At 48.3% G+C, this 15950-nt stretch overlaps 1 protein-coding gene across 3 annotated transcripts in view; it reads left to right on the top strand.

Annotated features, from left to right (window-relative positions):
• The window catches only part of CEP89 (centrosomal protein 89), a 1655177-nt gene that overhangs the window by 567424 nt on the left and 1071803 nt on the right, over positions 1-15950 (top strand). For all 3 annotated transcript variants that reach the window (XM_069639099.1, XM_069639094.1, XM_069639107.1), the window contains one exon: positions 6576-6791. In XM_069639099.1, coding sequence (XP_069495200.1) covers positions 6576-6791 — 216 coding nt within the window. The remainder of the gene's footprint in view (positions 1-6575; positions 6792-15950) is intronic.

The following is a 15950-nucleotide window of genomic DNA, read 5'->3' as shown; positions in this document are numbered from 1 at the left end:
AAGAAACAGAAACAAAATGGCCAGCGGCCGAGAACAAAGGACGACTGATATGAGAGCGGACATGTGAGAACGAAACGCTGGAGTCGTGCTTCCCATAAATGGCAGAGAGAAGTGCCCGGCCGCTACAACGTTGCAACGGAGGTCGACTGGCTGGCACGCTCAATGAGGAGGGCTACTGCCGCTGCCTCGTAAAGTGCAGTAGACTGGGAGAAGAAGACACGAATAGCGAGGAGCGGCAGCCTGAAGGTGGGGGCGGAGCGGTCAAGTGAACCGCGGTGACAAGCCCCTGGGGGAGAGCTGGTGCAAGACGGCACTTCGACCGGGGCCAGAACCGGAGCCAATAACGCGTCCGCAACTGCCTGCACAGAGGGGCCAGAGGTGACATCTAATTACAGATTCAGCGGATAACACAGAGCCCTGGAAGGAACGGAGGGCTCCGCTGCCATGAGCACCTGAGGCACAACGCACGTAGACCTTCAAGGCGCGCACACAAGCTGTGCTGACACTTATAGCTGTGATGTATTTGGGCGAGCAGCATGCCTGAGGACGTATAGTAAAGGGCAGCCTGGGAGCGGACCTGTAATACACGGCACACCAGTCACACGGACAATACCCTCCATGCACACAGGGTGCAAACAACAAATGCATGCCTGACGCAGGGCACTTTGAATTGAAGCAGTGCAAGAGTGCACCACAGCCAGATGCCAAGTACACGGCAGGGGGAAGGCACGGTGGACAAATAAGCGCAATGTGGTAACCCCGGATAGAATTTGATGCCGCAGACAGAGGCGATAAGTACAAAGGGCACAAGGCCCTGCAGCAACCTGAAGTAAACACAAGGACGCAGCCCGTAAGCAGGGTACCCATGCAGAACTGCAGGGTACACCAGCAAACAACGCTGGCAGAAAGTACAGTGGAGACGCCGGGACAAAAGACTGCTACGGTCTGGTGCGAGCACCGAAGAATCTGGGGAACATAGCCCTGCAGCGTGGCTGGGGGCTACGACACTGCCCGACACCCCGATCGGAAGGATAGGGTGCCAGCCCAAAGGATAGGGCTGGCACCCAAGGGCAGAAATCATATATAGATACAGCCAACGCACCCGCTGCCCTGAGGCCGCTAGCGGAGTCGGAGAGGGGATCCACACGGTCACGTGGGAGGACACAATCCATTCCTGCAGCTAAGAGTTTCGGGATGCTCCTGGGGCGGCCCCCCTGGGCTCAGGCGATAACAGAAGTCTGCCCCTGCTGGGGCTGAAAACCACAAATGGTGGGGCTCACCTACGAATTCTAGCCGCAGCGCCATGTCCAACAAACCTCCAAGACTGAAGGGCAAGCAGCCTATGTTAGACGAATACGCCAGGACACCGCCCGGCCCGGAAGGTGCCAGGAGCAAAGACAAGGCCCCCGCTGGGAGCGTGGCCGCCTTGGGCACGAACCAGGAGGTCCTTGCAGCAATCGCCGACCTGAAGGTGTGGCTTGGGAGACCAAGCTTCAACTGGCCGTGACCGAATTGAAAACGGCGCTGGAGCTCAAAGTTGGGGCGGTGCAAGAGGAAGTGAACCTTCCCCGGCAAGATGTCAGGTCACTGGCGGAGTGCACTGAGAACCTTGAGAAAGAGGTGGGCCCGAACACAGCGGACTGTGCTTCACACAAATCGGAACTTCACGCCCTGGTGCAGCGCATGGGCAACCTCGAAAGCAGAGCGGAGGAGGCGGAAGGACGTGCCCGGAGAAATAATATCTGCATCGTTGGCCTGCTGGAGGGAGCAGAGGGTTTTAAACCCACGTTGTTTATTGAGACTATGCTGCTGCAGGAGATAACCGGAGGAGTCTTGTCCCATGGGTTCACGGTGGAAAGGGCGCATAGGGCTCTAACGAGGAAGCCGTCGCCAAGCAACCCACCTAGGCCGGTGATCGCTAAGATCCTTAACTATCAGGATTGAGAAAGAGTCCTTGAACACTTCCGTAAGGGCGGAACAATACAAAGAGGGACAGCGAACATAACTCCCTACCCGGATTATACCCTGATGGTGCAACTGAGCCGTATGAACTTTGGGACTGTAAAAAGAAGACTGCGAGAAGCGGGCCACAAGTACATGTTGCTCTACCCGGCGAAGCTAAAAGTTTTCCATAAAAACAGAACCTTGTTTTTCGAAACTCTGGAAGACGCTATGGGGTGGCTCGACATGCAAAGCTGCCCCCAGGAGTCGGGCATCCAGACGGGAGAAGGAGAAAGAAGAGATCAGTAATACACAGAGGGAGCACCTGAAGGGGTCGTGGCTTAAGACTATGGGACTTGATTATAGTCACTGACGCAGCTTATGGGCGGGTATGCACAGGTTGGAAAGGAACATGATGCGTAAGCACTGAGACTATTGCTTGGTTAGGGAGCCTCGCAGAGCTAGTCTCTATACCCCCATCTAGAGTTTAGTTAGGTCACTGATAGTGCGATGACACCCTGCTGGGGTCCTAGCCTGGGTGTTCCAAGGCAAGACCAGACATGGGGGAGCCTGAGATCCAGGGATGGAGCTGGGCACCTGTTGGGGTTGGGGTTGGGGTAGGGTGGGGAGGAAGGAGGGACGGGGTTGTGTGCAGTGGTTTGTCGTAGTTGGGGAGGTTGTACAGTTGTGGTGCGAGCCTACACCCCAGGGAAAACGAGAAGAACCATGGGAGACCTTAAGATAGTTACTTGGAATGTCAGGGGGCTCAACAGTTATTTGAAAAGATGCAAGGTTATGATGTACCTGCGCAGACAGAAAGTGGACATAGCCTTGTTACAAGAAACTCATTTAACGCAGGACAAATTGGAAGTGATACGGAACAAGTGGAAAGGGACGGTAGTAGGGGCGGCATACTCGGCCTATGCAAGAGGGGTAATTACATGGGTGGCCCCACATGTCCCGTTCCAGGTGTTGCACTCCGCAGCGGAGTCCGACGGCAGGATGGTGGTTATGAAAGGGCTGGTGGAAAATAGAGAGATATGTATTGTAAATACGTATGCCCGAATCAGGACACGGCTGCGCACTTTAGAACCCTGTATGGTAAACTCAGTGGTAGTGTGGGGCGGGCTGTGTTGTGACTAGACTATGTGTTCGTCACACATGAACTAATGACTGAAATAACACATGCGGAATACAAAGCAAGAGTCCTCTCGGACCACTCGCCACTGATGTTAGTGTGGCAGTACCGACCCTCGAGGGGAAGGATACCCACATGGCGCATGCGTGCAGAGGCGCTGAAAGACAACGTATTCAGGGAGAAAATGCGGGAGGAACCCGCAATAAGTTATTTTGAGATAAACACTGGCAGTGTTAAGACAGCGGGCACACTCTGGGAAGCGTTCAAGGTGGTGGTGAGGGGGATTGCCATAGCCAAGTCTAATGGGCTGCAGAATGGGATCCTGACCGAGTTGCAGGAAGCTGAAAAGGAGCTAGAAAGGGTGTTGGAACGGGGTAGTAATACTAAGGAAGACGCGGAAATGGTACTCGGCCTGCAACGGAAATGTGCAGTATCCTGGGAAAGATTATGCAACCTTAATTATAAAAAGTATATAGAGAGACAACATGCAGAAGGGGACAAACCAGGGAGAGTCCTGGCATGGCTCTATAAAAATGAGACCCCTAGGCCCCCAATTAGAACGATAGTGAAAGAAGATAGAAGCATAGCAGACACACGAGGGGGTTAATCAGGAATTTGTAGAGTATTATAGACGCCTGTATGGGGATGGGACCGGAAGCAACAGTGAGGAGATAGGGGACACATTGGAAGATATTGGACTACCCCACCAGATCAGTGCAGAGGAGACCGAGGAGCTAGATGCCCCGATCACCCTAGAGGAACTAGAATAGGTAGTGAGGCAGCTGCCCACTGATGGACTTCCAAGCGAATTCTATAAGGCATATAAAACAGAGGTCCTCCCCCACCCACCTCCCCCCCCTGCTGCTTCAGGTGCTTAACGAAGCATATGAAGCTGGGAAACTACCGGAATCTTTACGTGAAGCGGTCATTATACCACTTCCCAAACCCAATAAGCCTGGTAGTGACTGTGGCTCTCACAGGCCTTTGTCGATGTTAAACCAAGACAGCAAGATTCTAACAGCGGTCTTAGCAAATAGACTGAAAAAAGTCATCAATAAGTTAATACATCCCGATCAGACAGGATATGTCCCGAATAGGAACATCTCAAAAAACCTCAAAAAGGCGACTCCTCCGAGTCATTGAACATACTAATGGAGATGCAGGCGAGATGGCGATAGTATCATTAGATGCGATCAAGGCATTTGACTAGGTCAAATGGCCCTGGTTAACGGCAGCCCTAGCCAATTATGGTATGGGACCAGGATATCTTAAATGGGCCAAACTGTTTTACAGCGCGCCAATAGCTAGAGTGAAGACAGGAGCTGTAGTTTCCGAAAGGTGGCAACTTAGTAGAGGTACCAGACAGGGATGCCCATGGTACCCCATGCTGTATACTTTAGCCTTAGAACCACAGGCGATTTATTTAAGACAGCAATATGATGCAATAGGTATTGTCGTCGGGGAGACACCGCATCTAATTTCATTGGATGCAGATGACATGTTACTGTATTTGCGCTGCCCAGAAGAGAACCTCCAATATATATTGGAAGTGATGAAGAGGTTTGCAGAACTATCAGGTATAGCTGTGAACCCCAGTAAGTCCTGTATGTTCCCGTTGGGTATATATAGAGGGCTCCCGTTAGAGCATTTGCCGATCCTGCAGATACCATGGGAGGTTACCACATTCAGATATCTTGGGGTAGACCTATATCATACGGTAGAAGCTGAACATAGCCATAACACGGAGAGAACTGTTAAACTGGAGAGTAGCATGAAGTTTTGGGTGAAGCTCCCCTTGGCAATGATGGGGCGATGCACAAGATGGTGGCTCTGCCCAGATTGTTGAACTGCTTCGCGAACATCCCATACTCAATACCCAGGAAATTCTTTGCTAGGCTGGACGGCATATGCAGGGAATTCTTATGGCACGGGATGAGGAACAGGGTAGCCCTGTGGAAATTACAAAATCCATATGTGAAAAGAGGCATTCAATTGCCAAACTGGGAAGTCTATTATGTAGCGAGCCAATTACAATACGTAGCCAAATGGCTCTCTGATGAGCCTACCTTAGAACACAGGCTGTTTCAGAGGGACTGCGCTCCATACTTTCTACAAGAGATAATATGGTTGCCTAAATCGGAGTTGGGAGGCCGCCCGGACATGTTGGGCCTTGGGTGGGGGGGGATGTGGCAAAGAGCATGCCGATTAATGGACAAGCCATCCCCGTGCTCCCCACAGATCCCATTGGTCACAGTGGTGGGAAGAAAAAAGCATCTGAGGCTAATGATTAGGAAGCACTGGGAACCGGTGGGGATAGCAACGATGGGGGATGTGTGGCAGGAGGGGAAGATACTGGCATTTGGGGAGCTGGTGGAACTAATGGGGTTGAGTGTGGGGCAATATATTACGTATCACGGGGTGGTGCAACGAATTAAAGATACCTGGTCTGAAGTTGCACTGGCGGAGGAACCGGACGCCACTATAGATATGATAAATGTTATAGCAGAAGGAGGACACGAAACATCTAGATTATATGAGATGATAATGTCCCAAGCGGGCAAGGAGGTGGTGCAATTTAGGCTGGACTGGGAAGAAGAAGTAGGGGCCCCGATGAGTGATGGGATGTGGGAGAGAGCACAAGGATATCACAAAAAAGTGTCGAGAAATGCTAGGTTACAGCAAAACGTGCCCAAAATGTAATGAAGAAAATGTGGGAATGGTGCATATGTTTTGGGCGTGCCCATTGATAGAGAGATACTGGGGAGAAATAGCATAGAAAATGGAAGAGAAAGGGATCCACATGAAGGTGGATACTGCGTGGGCTTGTTTGATAGGAGGGTTCCCCTGACCTCGTAAGCTTAAACATGTAAGCAAACTGAAAGATCTAGCGTATGTCCTAGCAAAGAGAAGGATTGGAATGGGTTGGAAGGCATGTCATAGACCCAAAATGGAAACGTGGTGGAAGGATCTGCAGAAGTGGGCGGAGGCGGAAACAGGGGTATGGCAGGAAGCGTGTAAAGGGGAGATAGAAGAAGAAGCTGGAACCCTATCGGGTTGGAGGCAACTGATTGCTGAATTATTTGGGCCTTCGCATGACGGACCAAATGATGGAGACTCAATGAGTTCTGTCGAAGAGGAATCCCCACCGCAAGAGGTAGAGACTGGAAATGAGGGGGAGTAGGCTTGGGAGGGGGGAGGGACGGGGAAATACAGTGGGCTGGAATACAAAAATGTGTTTATTTGTGATTGACATTATGCATCCACTGTAAGCTTGGTTTGAGTTATTTTTTTGAATAAAATCAATGAAATTGTTTAAAAAAAATAAAAGTAGTCTGGGCAACATTTGTTCTAAGAACATTTTGGAATCTTTGTGGCTACATACAAGATATACTAGATGCTGTCCCAGTGCAGTGTTGTCTTGGTCTACATAATTCTTGAAACAAAGTGATCTGTGAGACCAACCATTTGACATGCAACATATGTGTTTGATATTTAGATATGACTGACACAACACGTCAACCATCCATTGCTCACAGTAAAGAACAAATTGAAGCTCTCACGAGTGAAAACCAGCACCTAACTGCTGAAAATAACAGCTTGACCATCCGTCTGAAGGAACTTAAAAAACAAGTCAAGGGATTGCGATTGGCACTGAATGAAATGGGAGATGAAAACCAAAAATTGAAACAAGAAGTTAATAAACCCGGACAAGGTAACCAATCATGAAACCAAAAAATGTCAGTTGGAAAATGTTGTTTCATAATGGCTATATTTTTGTTAAACTTTCAGATGCCAGAGAAGCGTTTATTTTTATCTCTTGTACATTAATATTCGCTTCATCGCTATTAGCACAGTTTTCCTCTCCTCAATGGCTGTTTCTCTGGTCTAGTTATTCTTTCTTTCTTTATTTTAATTCTTGATAACACACCAAATCGGCCACAGGCCTCACGGCGCACAAAAAACAGTACAAGACAGGGAAAATCAGAAGAGACAAGAAAATCAGTGACCGGAAGGTGGCGACAAGCTAATCGGAAGGACTAGGGTGTGTTAAAGAGATGGGTCTTGAGGTTCTTTTTTAAGATAACCAGTGAGGTGGAGCTATTAAGGTGAAGAGGGAGTGAGCTCCATAGAGATGGTGTGATGACATTGAAGTTGTTTTTTCCAAATTTGACCAAGTGAAAGCGGGGCTGACTGAGCCTGACCTGCTCGGTCGACCTGAGTGATCGACCAGGGACATAGCGCTGAATGCACTGTGTCAGGTAGATGGGTGCAGAGTTGTTCAAGCACTTAAAAGTGAGAGCAAGTATCTTGAACGAAACCTTATGCTTGATAGGACACCACTGCAGTTTCTTCTGGGCTTCGGTGATAGAGAGGTGCCTGGGTAACCCCAGTACAGCTCTGACCGCGCTGTTTTGAGTCGTCTGTAAGGCAGCGATGTTGCCGGCAGAGGTGCCTGCTAAGAGGCTGTTGCAATAGTCCAACCTAGAATTTACAAGGGCAGATGCGAGAAGGGACATATTGCTGACTGATAGAAATGGACGCATTGCGCACAGTTGCCTATTAATCCTACCGCATGCTGCTCGGGTTTTGGCCACATGTGGGCGCATGGAGAGTTCAGCATCAATAGTGACGCCGAGGGTCTTAACGCTTTTGGCCACAGGAATGGAAACATTGGCAATTGTAAATGAAGCCATATTCCTTAGAGAGATTCTTTAGCATGTGACTAGATCCAGCAATGAGTATCTCTGTTTTATCGGCGTTCAGTGTCCTAAAGTTCTGACTCATCCAGGAGTGGATGAGGGAGTATATGGCGGCAATGGCATTAGTCAGTGGAGTAAGAGCCTGAAAGTTCGAGGAAGAACTGGGTGTCCTCAGCGTAGTTGGTATATAGTACACCCGGTTCATCGAGCAACAGAAGCAGAGGAAGAATGTAAATGTTGGAGAGTAGGAGACAGAGAGGAACCCTGGGGTACGCCGCGGGTAAGCAGGAAAGGTATAGAGGATGAGTTTTGGATCACCATACAGGCATTCCGGGGACCAAGAAACGAGGCTAGCCATTGCGTCGTAAGATCGGTGCAGCCAACAAGGGTTTGTAATCTTGTTGCCAGTAATGCGTGTTCAACTAGGTCGAACGCAGTGGAGGGATCTAGCATCATCAGAAGGGCAGGATGGCCGCGGTCGATGATGGATCCGAGATTCGATTTTAAATCCAACATGGCAGTTTCTGTGCTATGACAGGCACGATAACCAGACTGACGGGGCCGAGAATGGCATTGTCATCAATACATTTCTGTAGCTGGAGATAGGCTACACGGTCCATAACCTTCAAGAGGAAGGGCACATTGGTTATTGGCCGAAAGTGCTTGGCAAGTGAAGGGTCCAGATTAGCTTTTTTGAGCAAAGGTGTTATCCAGGCTTCCTTGAGGTTCGCCGGGACTTGGCCTTCCTTAAAGGACTGATTGATCAGTTTGGTAATCCAGGGACTGATGGTCTCGCGACATTGTACCAGGAGCCTGGAGGGACAGGCATTGCCTTTACACGAAGTACGCTTCATCTTCAGTATGATCGTGGTGACCTCCGATAAGGTACATGGGGTAAAAGAGAACAAGGGCTTTTTTGTAGAAGGGCTTCCTCTCTCTGTGTTGGTCTCTTCTGTCTGTTTTCAATGCCGGTATTCATATTCTTTTCAAGATTCCTCCTTCAGAATATCTCTCCCCCTCAATCTTTGTTTCCACTTTCTCTTCACGGTTTCCAAATTCATCCATGGCTGAGCATCACCCTACCTCAACACTCTCATCCTGGTTTAACTTCCTCTGTGACATCTTAGTTCTGTTTCTCACTTTAATTTTGCTTCTCCTAGTCACCCACTGTTAATCTTTCAGCCTCCTCTCAGTTGCTCTTCTTGCCCCTTTCCGCCTGAACTCTCTTCCACATTCTGCTCCCTATTTTAACAGTTGTGGTCTCTCCTTCAACCCCACCTGTTGGACACTTCTTAACTGACCTCTTCGAATGGATTGTGTCCTCCTACGTATTCCTCATCTTAGATATTCGTATCGTCAGCTTTGCTGCTTCAGAAAAAATGTTTCCACAACAGAGGGCGCTATGCTCGATGTCGTGGCGTCAATGTCCCTTGAGGGCTGCCGTAGAGTGTCAATGTCATTCGTAGTATAAATGTCTCGAGCCGCGCCCGTTGGCTTCAGCTTTTCTGAATGCTTTTGCTTCGTGTGTATGAAAGCGGTGCTTCAGTCTTTCGAGATGTATTCTTCATCTAATCCTTCTACCCCTAAAACTGGCTTAAAAAAATGCCAGAATTGCGGGAAGAAAATGTCCATAACTGATCCCCATCGAGTTTGCCTCTAGTGCCTGGATCCCGACCATCGAGTTGAGGACTGCGGTTCCTGTCCAGCTATGACGAGTTAAATTGGCGGTGGGGGAGGAATTTTTCGAAGCTCTCTTCGAAGAAAAATAAAGGCTCCGCGGAGTCTAGGGGGAAGAGTAACGGTGTAAGTTGAAAAAGTCTAGGTCGAGGAGTCGGTCAAGAAAATCTTCGTCTTCTTCGAAGAAGAGGCGTCACCGATCTTCTTCATCTTCTGATACAGGGGTTATCACTTGTCCATCTAAGTATGATTCCCCTAGAAAATGGGAGGCTTTTAGAGTCTCAACGATGCAAATCTTCGAGAACGCGGTCCGACCCCCTCTAAGAAATCACTTGAAGACCATGCCCCAGCTCATTCTAAGGATGACAGAGGAAGCTCAGAGAATAAACGCTCAAAATCTGGCGAGAAATCGTCAAGGGTGTCGTTGAGAGAAAACTCTGATACCTCCATAAAAAGAGCAAGACAGGCCTATCAGTGCATAAACCGAAGGCAACACCAGACAATATAATGTCGATTTCCAAAACGTCATCGAAACCTGCGTCGAAGGTTTCCTCGACACCTCTGTCGAAGACTTACTTGATACCAGTGTCTAAGGCTCTGTCGACACCTTCCTCAACGGCGCCTCGATCTAGAGCTCCTTCGACCTTATCGAAGCCAGTGTTGACAACATCGACGCCTTTGTCGAGGACAACATTGTTTCCTGCACCATTATAGACGCCATTGGCAAAAAGCAAGGTCAATGCCCTTACAAACAACTGGTAACATTTTTCACCCTGTACCAATAAAAGACTTTTAGGCTATGGCCTCTATTAATGAGGAAGAACCATCATCAGAGGAGGAGACTTCCCCTTTTGGGGTGAGATATGGTACAAAGAATGTTCCTGAGGAACTAATTGACCCTCCGTCCAAAATGTCTCACCTCTGACTGTCTACAAACAGCTAGTGGTATAGACACGTCACCTGAATTGGAATTCGACAAACCTGACCCAGCTGATCATGCTGAATCAGCATATAGAAATATTATGAATAGGGTGGTGGAGTTCATGGGGTGGAACAGAAATTCACCCACCTACAAACAAGGACATGATGGACATTCTCAGTCAAGGTCCTCAACAGGATCCTGTTCTTCCTTTTCACACAGCACTTCAGAGGTAGGTTATGGCCACATGGGAAACCACAGATTCTGGACCGGCGGTAAACACAAATTTTGCTAGGAAATATAGACCCTCATCTTCTGACCCCGACTATTTAACTAAGCACCCTACACCTGAAAGCTTAGTGGTCCAAGCAGCTACATCCCCCAGACAATCTGCATACCCCTCTATTCCCTCAGATAGGGATAAGAGAATTGATGCCTGCTCTCGCAAGATTCTTTCTTTGTGCAGTATGGCTTTAAAATCAACAAATGTGACTTGCACCCTTGCAAGGTTCACATACACCATGTGGGATTGTATTAGTGCGGCGGCTGAACACATTCCTGAGGGCGAGGAACGAGACGGCTTCCTTGCTATTGTAAAAGATGGCTATGGGGGAATGCATCCAGTCCGGTCTGGACACTGCTGACATCATCAGCAGGTCTGTGGCTTCTAGCACAGTACTACACAGGTTTGTACGGCTGAGAAAGTCTGGCTTTGCACTGGATGTGCATGACAGACTTCTCAATATGCCATTTGATGGCTTGAGGTTGTTCGGCAGCAAAGCGGATGAAAGTTTGGATAAGCTGCAGACCTCTATGGCGGTGGCTTAGTCACTTAGCACCTCCATACGTCAACCTCAGCAACACTCCTACTCGGGCTCATCTTCCTGGAGGGGACGTCCTTTTCGTTGTTATTCCTCATTTGGAAGGGGAAGAGGACAGGCTAGTCAAAGAACACAAAGAAAAATTCCTCGTGGTAGACGAGGAAAGGGTGCTAGATCAGCCCCAGCAGCGGCAACTGTCCCCTCAGCCTCTGCTGCAGCCGCCTCTAAACCACTCTGAGGCCTTGACCCACAAGACCCCGGTGTGAGGCAGAATCTCTCAGCATCTGAACGAATGGCGGAGAATTACTTCAGATGCTTGGCCACTGGAAACAGTGGCTCAAGGTTACTGCCTTCCTGTTCAGAAAAGGCCTCGGGACCATCCACCGGGATACAACTGTCAAAATTCCAGATCTGCTCCTGTTGCAGGAACGTCTAACCCTGCTAGAGAAAGGTGCAATAGAACATGTACCTGTAGTGGAGAGGAGCAAGGGTTGGTATTCCCCATACTTTCTCGTCCCAAAGAAGGACAGAGGATTGAGACCCATCTTGGACTTAATAAACTTGAACAAGTTCCTCAGGAAGCACAAGTACACAATGGTAACCCTTTCTCAGATCCTTCAGGCTCTCCAACTCCAAGACTGGTTGGTATCATTGGACCTTCAGGATGCTTACTTTCATGTGCCAATCCATATCAAGCACAGGAAGTACCTGAGGTTTGCGGTTGGCAGTTCTCACTATCAGTTTTGAGTTCTACCATTCGGGCTGACCTGTGCCCCAAGGGTTTTCACCAAGCTGATGGCAGTAGTGGCAGCGAGTCTCAGGAGAGGGGGGATTCTCGTCTACCCTTACCTGGACAATCGGTTAATCAGGGCACGGTCACCCGAACAGGCCCAGGAACATCTGAGCATGACCTGCCATGTCTTACACACACTGGGCTTCTTCCTCAATTGCAAGAAGTCAAATGTGATACCATTCCAAAGACTCCAATTCATCGGAGCAGTCCTGGATACTTCCTCGAGAAAAGCCTTGCCTCCTGAGGTGAGAGCTCATCACATTCTGCAGATGGTAAGAAAGTTCTAGAATGCCCAGCATCTGCCGGCTTTTGATTTTCTGAGGTTGCTCGGCCTCATGGCATCCTGCATTTTTCTGGTGCTAGAGGCCAGATTGAGAATGAGATCCCTTCAATGGGCCCTCGGGACTCCATGGTCCCTATTTTCGGGGAATATGTCAGATCTTTTGCAACTTCCGGCCAGGGTGGCTCAAGATCTTCTATGGTGGGCTTGCAAGGACAATATTCTCAAGGGAGAATCTTTTTGGCAACCATGGCCCGAGATAACAGTAGTGATGGGCGCCTCACTCACAGGGTGCGGAGCTCACACCAACGCTCTGACAATCAGTGGTCGTGGGTCTCCATCGGAGTCCAAACTACACATCAATCTTTTGGAGCTGAGGGAAATCAGACTAGCCCTGAAGGCCTTTCTGCCCTCTGTACGGGGAAAGAACATCCTGATAATGACGGACAACACAGTGGCCATGTACTACCTCAACAAGAGAGGATGCGTAGGGTCACTACCACTGTGCAGAGAAGCAATGTAGGTCTGGTTCTGGGCAATACAAAAAGGAATCTCTGTCGGCATTTCACCTAGCCGAAGAGCAGAACACGGCGGCGGACGCTCTGAGCAGGCAGAGCACAATATCCCACAAGTGGGGAACTAGCTCACAAAGTCCTTTAAAGAGATCTGTACCCTTTGGGGAACCCCACAAGTGGATCTGTTCACAACCAGTGTCAACAGGAAGTGCGAACTGTACTGCTCAAGGTAATTTTCTCCGAGAGGAGCTCTAGGGGACGCGTTTGTAGTGGACTCGGAATTTCCACTCCTATACGCGTTTCCTCCAGTCCCCGTGATTCTTCACGTAATCGGGAGGTTGAGAAAGTTCAGGAAAACCATGATCCCAATTGGGCCAGGAGAAAGTGGTACCCGGACCTTCTGGACATGTCCATCTGCCCTCCAATACATCTTCCACTAAGGGAGGATCTTCTCTTGCAAGGGAAGATCGGGTTCTCCATCCAGAGGTCAAGACACTCAGCCTTCAGGCATGATTTCTGAGAGGCTGAGGTACAGGGATTGGGACCTCCCAGGCGATGTAATGGAGATTTTGCTTTCGGCCAGAAGGCCAGCAACCAAATCCTTGTACCGGTGTTGTTGGAACACGTTCAGTAACTGGTGCAAGGATAAGAATGTGGATCCATTCCTATGTGGTACACCTATGGTACTTTCTTTCCTATTACATTTGGCCAATCGGGGGCTCCAGATTGGTACAATACAAGGATACCTAGCTGTGCTTTCTATTTTTAAGCACTCCTCGGAAGAGGTGTCTTACTTGAAAATTCCATAAGATTGTGCAGTTTTTAAAGGGTCTCCCTAACGTGTACCCTCCAGTCCCATTTCAAGCCCCTGTTTGGGATCTAAATTTAGTATTGAAATTCCTTACATGCATTCCTTTGGGGCCTTTGCATTCTTGTCCGCTAAGGCTTCTCACTTTGAAGACAATCCTACTAGTGGCCATTACATCAGCCCGCAGGGTGAGTGAGTTACAAGCTCTCATGTAAGCCTCCTCACACCGTCTTCCATAAAGACAGTTATACTTAAAGTCAAACCTTCGTTTCTACCAAAAATAGTCTGACTTTCACTTGTCTCAAAAAATCACATTGCCATCTTTCGATCCTCCCCTCATGCAAGTGAGGAGGAAGAAAGGCTCCACACGCTGGACCCAAAAAGGCTCTCAGCTTTTACATTTCTAGACTGGCAACATTTCGGCAAAGTGACCAACTTTTATTGGATATACCGGCCTCAAATTGGGCCTGGCAGTAACAAAACAGACCTTATCCGGATGGATAATTTTTGCAATTGGAGAATGTTACTGGCTGGCAGGTAAAGAACTTCTAGATGGGCTAAGGGCTCATTCGACTAGTGGCATGGCGACTTCGACAGCTCTTCAGAGGGGTGTCCCAGTGCAAGTTATTTGTGCAGCGGCCACCTGGTTGTCAATTTCCACTTTTGTGAAACACTATATTTTTTTAGGTTCCACCTCCTCCCAAGGAGGTCTTTTTGCGAAGGCCGTTCTACATACGGTCCATGAATGGAATTAAATAGTACTCCCTCCTCCAAGGAGTCTATCTAAGATGAGGAATACATGGGAGGACACAATCTATTAGAAGAACAAGTTACTTACCAACTGTAACGTTCTTTCGATTGGATGTTCCTCCCACATATTCCTCATCGACCCTCCCAACCTACCCACCCGTACAGTTTACGTATTTTACACTCAATGTTCATTGAGAGCTTACGGTCCAAGCGTAAACCTTATCAACTTGTCAGTTGAGGATACCAAAAAAACAGAACTGAATCCAACGGGCACGGCTCAAGCCATTAATACTACGGATGACGTTGACACTCTAGGGCAGCCCTCGAGGGACATCGATGCCACGATATAGAGCACAGCGCCCTCTGGTGTGGAATTCTTTTTTCCAAAGCAGCAAAGCTGATGATACGAATATCTAAGTTGAGGAATACGTGGGAGAAACATCCAATCGAAAGAACGTTACAGTTGGTAAGTAACTTGTTCTTCTGTTGCATAGCTGATTGACTGTATTGATTACCCTGCTCACATTGTCATAATTATTGTAGAGCTTGCACACCTTGTGGACGCTCTGAGGCGAAAGCACTATTGAAATACAATCATGAAACAGTCATTACAATTGTTTACTGGAAGATTGTAGCAATGCTCAGAGGACTTTGCTCAAGATTTGTGTTATAAAACATGGTAAGAAAACACACACTATTGCTTTTTTATCATAATGTTTTTGTATTATTCTTTGAAAATACACTACTAATGAATGTTTGGTTCTAGATGTTTGGAACTATTCTTTTTGTCCCTTTGAGAGTCCATAGTTGAGGAGTAAGTTGGATCTCTGACCAAAGACAACCTGTTGACTATTCTAGTTATAGAGCAACATCACTGGCCTCTAGAAAACTATCAGCCGGTGAACAAAGCCTTCAATGAGCTCTGCTTTCTAATGAAACAGAAGAGAAATACGGCTCTAGCAGACAATCTATAAAGGTCCTCTATGAATCTGAACTGTGCACATCACCTCCTGCTATTCCATGCCATTTTCAAGAAAAAACTAAGCAGAAAAACATACGTTTGTCCTGTCATGCAACACCACGTCTGATACAGGAGTCTGTTGTGACCTGCTGCACATTGATGGTAGTCCAGACACAGAATAGCTAGAGACCACCCACCAGCCATACTTTTACACTCCAACTCAGGCCCCCAACGGACACATCCAAAACATTCACATTCAGGCACTCGTCAACATTCTCCTGAGCGGTCATTCACACCATGCACCAACATTCCATCAACATTCAAACTTCAGAACATCTCCCTTCGACAAAACAACTTAACAATCATTTAGTCCAGCTAAGGCCAAATCTCTTCACCAGATAGTCAATGAACAAAGGTCCAATACATCAGCAACATGATGTGCATGTGCCTTAAGGAAAGAGGATAGCACGGGTGGGGAACCAAAGGTTGTCAGCCTCCTGGACTAGGATGCACCACTATTTGTGGGTGCCAATCCAGACTGCCCACATCCAAACTGCTGTGACTTTCTGCCGAATAGTGTTGCACAACCTCCAGTGCAACGCAAGGTATCTTGCGTACATCAGCACCTTCCACTATGCCTCAAGAAG

Source organism: Ambystoma mexicanum, chromosome 1q (genome assembly GCF_040938575.1).
Source record: "Ambystoma mexicanum isolate Mex_15411 chromosome 1q, UKY_AmexF1_1, whole genome shotgun sequence".
NCBI lineage: Eukaryota > Metazoa > Chordata > Amphibia > Caudata > Ambystomatidae > Ambystoma > Ambystoma mexicanum.
The sequence above is the reverse complement of the archived record's forward strand: the minus strand, read 5'-3'. Positions and strand labels throughout refer to the sequence as shown.